Raw genomic sequence first — 7,565 nt, forward strand, 5'->3', positions numbered from 1 at the left:
AAGTTCATACCAAGTTGCCATATTCAGCTTGTGCTGTATTTTGGCTGGTCTAGTCGAAATTCACCATTCCAGCGTGGTGATCGTCACCTCCATGTTGAAGTTCTCCCTTTTAAACGTTAGGATAGCAGTCCTAACATTTGTGGAACTAAATGTTAATTTTGTTAGGGTATAGTTAAAATTAGCCCCTTTAAACGTACGGACACCAGTCCTCACGTCATCGGGAACTGAGGTTTACATCCGTCAACGGACTATTGTATTGGGGGAGAGAAGGGCGTTTCATAGTTCTCAACCAATGTCTGTTCACTTGGGCGTGGCCACTGAGGGAGCATAAGTTTACTTATGAAAACAATTCTCTCATTTAGAAGTTTACAAATAGTTTTATATTTAAACGTTTGAATTGCACCATTCCATGTGCATCTGATAACTGGAATGTGTAGACTTTCCAAGATACAGTTTGTCATCCTATCATCAATAATAATGTCCCAGACAACAACTTATCTGACATCATATTCTTTAAGTACCAACGGACACTTTCAACTGGTTGAGAAAGGGAATTATTGTTCCATTCCCCAAACTTTTGATGGTACCATACTTTCTCTATGTTAACAAAAGGGCTTTCCAAGGGCTTTCCATTCTGTAGAGTGGAGCGAAAAGGCGTAACGGTATTTATAGGGGGTTCATATACAGGCATCTTCATGACAGTGATGATATTACTACTGATGAGAAGTAACAAAATGACTGTGAGATCTGTTCTCTCCGTAGGGTCACATCCAGACATTCCAGCAGGCAGGGTTCAGCAGGGCAGCTTCGCCACGCCAGTCTGTCGACTACGATGACGAGGAGACCGACTCAGACGAGGACATCAGGGAAACATATGGCTACGACATGAAGGTACTGTGGTGTGGCCTATGGAGCGTTTTCTCAAACGTCAAGAGTATTTATTTAAATATCAAAAAATACCTGTTGAATCAATTAAAATAAAACCATATACAAATATATAGCTGCTAGTTTTCTATAGGCAATGTTTTTAGACAGAGTGGTAACGAAGCTAGTAAAACATTACTGTTCAATTTATCTCAAGCAAGACACAGCACTTAGCAAACCCTGCTTTTCTAGCATTGTGTCTTCACCTGCCCCACTTTCTTGCGCTCTCACTGTGTGCGTGTGTGTGTGTGTGTGTGTGTGTCAGGACCCAGGTGAGGTGAAGCCGTACCTGTTTTGTGACGAGGAGATCCCTGTCAAGTCAGAGGAAGTAGTCAGTCACATGTGGCCCACCACACCATCTTTCTGTGCTGAACACGCCTACTCCTCTGCCTCCAAGTCCTGCCCTCAGAGTAAGACATGGCTACGCAAATCTGTCATACTTAACTGACTTGCCTAGTTTTTTTAAAAGAACATATTCTTATTTACAATGACGGCCTACACCGGCCAAACCCGGACGACGCTGGGCCAATTGTGCACCACCCTATGGGACTCACAGCCGGGTTGTGATACAGCCTGGATTCGAACCCTAGTGTTTGTAGTGCCGCCTCTAGCACTGAGATACAGTACCTTAGACCGCTGTGCCACTCGGGAGCCCCAAAAATAAAGTAGTAACTTATAAATGTGTCATCCATTAATTTTGTTTTGGAGTATTGTTTCCTTTCCTTATGTGTATTGTCTTTGGGACCTTTATTTAGAAACGAGAATCTCAAGGTACTTAACCTTAAACTATACATGTAAATGTTGTAGATATTGAAAGGGTAAATGTGTGTTTTCATTGGTTGATTGATGACTCCTTCTCACCCTCTACCCTCCAGACCAGAGCACCCCCAGGAAGCAGCCCAGGAAGACGCCCCTGGTGCCCCGCTCCCTCGAGCCCCCTGTGCTGGATCTGTCCTCCCCGGCCAAGGCCCAGCTGGAGGAGCTGATGATGGTGGGGGACCTGCTGGAGGTGTCCCTGGATGAGACTCAGCACATCTGGAGGATCCTGGAGGCCACACACCCTCCCTCTGAGGAGAGGTTCCTACAGGTCATGGAGGTAGGAGAGAGGCACTGGTTTATACACGTATTTTTTATACAGAACAAAAATATAAACGCAACATGTGAAGTGACAGGTGTGACATATCAAGAAGCTGATATAAAAAGCATGATCATTACACAGGTGCACCTAGTGCTGGGGACAATAAAAGGCCACTCTATAATGTATTGTTTTGTCACATAACACAATGCCACAGATGTCTAAAGTTTTGAGGTAGCGTGCAATTGGCATGCTGTCTGCAGGACTGTCCACCAGAGCTGTTGCCAGAGAATTGAATGTTAATTTCTTTACCACAACCGAACAACCGAATAATTTCTGCACAAACGGTCAGAAACCGTCTCAGTGAAGCTCATCTTCGTGTTTGTCATCCTGACTCCAGTTTGGTGGCATAACTGACTTCAGTGGGAAAATCCTCACCTTCGATGGCCACTGGCATGCTAGAGAAATGTGCTCTTCACTGGTGAATCCCGGTTTCAGCTGTACCGGGCAGATGGCAGACAGCATGAATGAAGTTGTGTGGGCGAGCGGTTTGATTTTGTCAACGTTGTGAACAGAGTGCCCCATGGTGTCGATGGGGATATGTTATAGGCAGGCATAAGCTACGGACAATGAACGCAATTGCATTTATCAATCTCATTTTGAATGAACAGAGATACCATAACGAGATCCTTAAAGCCCATTGTCGTGCCGTTCATCCGCCACCAAAACCTAATGTCACAAGGATTTGTACAAAAATCCTAGAAGCTGAAAATGTCTGTTTTTCCGTGGCCTGCATACTCACCAGACATGTCACCCATTGAGCATGTTTGGAATGCACTGGATCGACTTGTACAACTGCGTGTTCCAGTTCCTGACAATGTCCAGCAACTTTGCACAGTCGTTGCAGAGGAGTGGGACAACATTCCACAATCAACAGCCTGATCAACACTATGCGAAGATGTGTCACGCTGAATGAGGCAAATGGTCACACCAGATACTGACTGGTTTTATGATCCACCCCCCTATCTATTGTTTTAAGTATCTGTGACCAACACGCATATCTGTATTCCCAGGCATGTGAAATCCATAGATTAGTGCCTAATGAATTTATTTCAATTGACTGATTTCCTTATATGTACTGTAACTCAGTAAAATCTTTGAAATTGTTGCATGTTGTGTTTTATATTTTTGTTCAGTGTATGTTATTTTATTTAACCAGGTTGAGCCATTGAGGTCAAGGTAGACCTGGCCAAGAGGGCAGCTCAGTAAAGAAAACAGTCACTGGCTGAAAACACATGTTAGAATCTGAGCTGAACATGGGTGATATCAAGGCTTAATACCTGGATCCTGATTAAGTCTATTTAATGGACTTAAAAGCACTTTCAGTACAGATTATTGATTGAGCAATTTTGTCCATCCCTCTTTCCTGTCTTCCCTTCCCAGCATGAGGATTCTCAGTTTGAGAAGCCGGTGAAGCTCAAGATGAAGGACTCTGAGAAGAAGAGGAAGAGGAAGTTGGAGAGGGCGGAGCACCAGCTTCTCATGGCAGCTGTCTCTGGGGTCGGAGACATGATGCGGTCCCCCAAGTCCTCAAAGGATCCGAAACGGATCCTCTTAGACCCGCTGGGGAAACCCAAGAAGAAGAAGCTGAAGCTGAACCCGGATAAGAACCGTGAACTGAAACAGCTGGCCAAGCGCCTGGCTAAAGAGGAGAAGGAGAGGAAGAGGAAGGAGAAAGCTGTGATCAAGGCTGAGGCTGTCAGGGAGGGACTGGAGAAAAGGAAAGAGAAGAAGATCCTGGACATACCGTCAAAATACGACTGGTCCGGAGCTGAGGACTCCAATGATGAGAACGCTGTCTGTGCATCCAAGAACTGTATGAGACCCTGCAAGGACAAGGTGAGAGCGACACGAGAAGCATATACACAGCTATTGTGTGTGTGTGTGTGTGTGTGTGTGTGTGTGTGTGTGTGTGTGTGTGTGTATCAAACCTGATCTCCAATATATACTACTTGATGCAGATTTCAAAATAACTGGAGGGGTGTAAGGAATATGGTCAAAACACCTAGGTGGGGCTATTATTGTGTCTATGGGTACAACCTCAGCCTAGGGATTGACTTCTGCCCTGATATTCAAATGTCCCATCCAGACCGACTGACTGAGACCTTTTGCCAGCAGAGGGCAGTGCATCTTCTGCAGTTGTTGTCAGATCTTGAATATAGCCTAAGGAGCATTTTTGGACCAGGGGAGAGGGGCTCATTTGAGAGAGGATGTAGCGACTCAGAATCGTTCTGACATGATTTCCATAGATGATTGATAGGTGTGAGGGTTTATTGGTTAGCAGGGTGTAAAAGAGGTCAGTGAGAGCCTGAGATGGGTTCAGTGTGTGGCCTGCGAGGGCATGTCCTATCAAAAACACGAGTCCGTTTCTGACCCAAGTACAAGTAGAGATGCGTCGGTAAAATTCAGTCAATGGAATTAGGACCTAGATCTTAGTGTCTTTACTAAGGAGTAGCTCCTATTCTTAGACATTTTGTCATTTTTATTAATATAATGTTTTCAATTAGTTTGTATATAATTTCTTAAATTAAGATCAACATTTCATTCTACAATTCATCCATAATTTTGGGACACACTAACTGTTTTCACAAATAAGTCACTGGACATTTATGTGAATAAGATGTTTAATTTTTAACTGTTTCACAGCAATCTCCTCTCTTAGTATGTCACAATCACCTTTACAAACAGTAGTGGGAGGTTTGAATACTTTCCTTTTAAGAATGAACTGAATGTCTCACTTTGGATTTTTGTTTGCTGACTATGATGAAGTGCTAAGTATTCCGAGTTAATATTTGACACTGTGAAGCAAAAATCTTTGGAAGTGAGCATCATGGAACAATTGAATATCAACAGCTGATAACAGCACTGGAACACCTTAAAGAGAGTTACACATAACGTATTAACAGGACAAGCTATGTGCTGTTGGAAGTGACTGTAAATTAGACACTAAGTCAATGACTAGCCTAACCACCCTCCCAGTCCTGTGCTCTCAGAACACATCAGAGGCATGGTGATATCCTCCAGCTTTACAGAACTTTAAGGGGGACTGGATTGGATTAGGCTTAAATGCACCATAATACAATGCAACATAAATATCATGCTTATTATACATCATGTCCATAATGCTATATTCCTTTAAAAAGCAGAAACTCTGCAAGTGTAATGCTTGTGAATCTGAAGGGCAATGGCCTTTTCTGAGCACTAGCTGATGATATTATATCCTGATTTTAGCAGAAGGTGTGATCGCCTGTATGTTTGTCTCTCTTCCCTCTGCCAGGTGGACTGGGTTCAGTGCGACGGCGGCTGTGACGAGTGGTTCCACCAGGTGTGTGTGGGTGTGACCTGCGAGATGGCCGAGGAGGAGGACTACATCTGCATCGACTGCACCCGCAAGTCGTCCATCTTGAGTGGGGGCGTAGTTGGAAGTTTGGGCAGAAGCATGGGCGTAGGAGGAGGAGGGGTGACAGCAGTGGTGAAGGTGGAGCGTGTTTGTGAGGAGCCGGTGGTGATGGAAGTGCCAGTCTGCAGCGGGCTGAGCCAGATCATTATGCCCCCCTCCCACTCCATAATGATGCCCCCCACCCAGACCCAAATGATGCCTCCCTCTATCTCCCTCCCCCAACAGCAGCAGCCGGACACTCATGAGAGAAGCTAGCGCAGACCCAGGACAGAGACTACATTTACAGTCGGCCACCACACACACACACACACCCGGTAAGCTCGCATCAGACCATTTGAGTCTGGAAGACCCTGACATGTTCTGACCAACATATTTCGCTCATCTTGACTTAGTGGTAAAGAAGCTTCAAATTAAGGGGTATCCTCAAGACTGTATCATGATACTCCCATGAGAATAATACTACAATGAAATGAGACTTTAAGCTGAAAGCTTGTGGTCCTGTTTGATGCGAGAGAGGTATTTTCTGCATCACAGACTGAAACTCCAGATTACCTTTTTTCCCACTCTCCCTCTTCTCTTTTGCCATGGGAACCAATTGTTGATGAGGATTTGTTTCACTCTAATTCAGAACTGTTAAAGAAGGCCTTATAATCCAGGGAACACTGTGTGCACAGAGTATCAGAGCGGTTTTTACTGCACGACTCGGAATGACCATGGTATGTTTTGTCTGTTTCTGGAGTTTCAGTTTCAGGTCTGTAACGTTCTCTAACCCCCTCTGATAATTATCTGGAGCCAATCTGCCTGTCCTACTACAGTCAGAAACTTCAGTACAGTCATCATGAATCTGTAAATCTGTGTCCCAAATGACACCTTGTTTCCTATGCACTACATGGGCTCTGGTGAAAAGTAGTGCACTATAAAGGGAATAGGGTGCCATTTGTGTTGTAATGTTACACCTCCACATATTCATGAAGACTGTACTGAGTTGGGAGGTAGCCTAGCTTTTTAGAGTGTTGGGCCAGTTAACGGAAAGTCTCTGGTTCGAAACCCCCAAGCTGACTAGGTGAAAAATCTATTGATGTGCACTTGAGCAAGGTACTTAACCCTAATTGCTCCTGTAAGTCGATATGGATAAGAGCATCTGCTAAATGACAAAAATGTATATGTAAAAATTTGGGATGCACATTCAGTATCCTCTCCTCTCTGCCTGGCCCCAAACAATAAGTAACAGCTCCATGTAGGACTAGGAACAATGGTTGTATGTAGTGATACGTATTTATAATGTGTATATAGGTTTTAAGCAATTAAGTGATTGGATGTTGCTGTTTTTGTTTTCTCACCTTTAATAAACAATTCCTAGTCAAATGAGTAAGGAGCAGCATTTTTTTCTTTTATTTTCAATACCATTATATAGAATTTCCTGTTTGAGATGATTTAATATGTCATTTAAGTTCAATACCAATGTCTTAGATAGTTTGGGGTGGGTCATCAGAAGGCCTGACTGTTTCTGGAGCCGTGGGATCAAAGGATTCAGGACACAACCTCTGGTATTCAACCCATGACGAGAGAGCCATAGTATCTAGCAGAATCTCCCTGGCCGCATGTGGCTTCCCATGATTCTCACATGTTTTCGTCTCACGCCCAATCCCAGATCAACCTGTATGTCTTAGTCTGTAGGAGTTGTCAAAGGAGAAGAAGGAAAGGTTCATTAGGAGTAAAAAAGAAAATCTAACATTGGCAGTCAGTTCACTGTTGTACACCAATATGAAATCAATTTTCTTGCAACAATCCTATGAACTCATTGCGTTTTCTTTTGTCTGCCCTCTTTAATTCATTGTTTGGCTTGGCGATAAGTCTAATCGTGCAAATATCTAATCGCAGGATTTAAATTCACATTAGTGTTCCATTAGTGTACCTGTGCAGTGGAATGCAGTAAAGGTGCGTTAATTGCATGTAATGTGATTCTGAACACATCTGCTTCAGCTACTGTATTTAGGGAAACCCACTAACCAGTGGAAGCAAAGCCAAGTAAAATCCAGTCCTGACCTCCGCTGCTTTCACCCACTCACCTCTTTAAAAGACATTGCTAACCAGAGAGGCAAACGT

The 7,565-nt window shown here is 43.8% G+C and overlaps 1 protein-coding gene across 7 annotated transcripts in view; it reads left to right on the forward strand.

The window, feature by feature from the left end:
- Positions 1 to 6,827, forward strand: part of LOC115106848 (lysine-specific demethylase 5A-like) — a 43,755-nt gene extending 36,928 nt beyond the window's left edge. For all 7 annotated transcript variants that reach the window (XM_029629990.2, XM_029629993.2, XM_029629991.2 and 4 more), the window contains exons 25-29: positions 763 to 891; positions 1,190 to 1,334; positions 1,800 to 2,020; positions 3,443 to 3,898; positions 5,337 to 6,827. In XM_029629990.2, the coding sequence (XP_029485850.1) occupies positions 763 to 891; positions 1,190 to 1,334; positions 1,800 to 2,020; positions 3,443 to 3,898; positions 5,337 to 5,714 (1,329 nt within the window). In that variant the 3' untranslated portion in view covers positions 5,715 to 6,827. The remainder of the gene's footprint in view (positions 1 to 762; positions 892 to 1,189; positions 1,335 to 1,799; positions 2,021 to 3,442; positions 3,899 to 5,336) is intronic.
- Positions 6,828 to 7,565: the final 738 nt, after the last annotated feature.

The sequence above is a fragment of the Oncorhynchus nerka genome, linkage group LG23 (genome assembly GCF_034236695.1).
Source record: "Oncorhynchus nerka isolate Pitt River linkage group LG23, Oner_Uvic_2.0, whole genome shotgun sequence".
Taxonomy (NCBI): Eukaryota; Metazoa; Chordata; class Actinopteri; order Salmoniformes; family Salmonidae; genus Oncorhynchus; species Oncorhynchus nerka.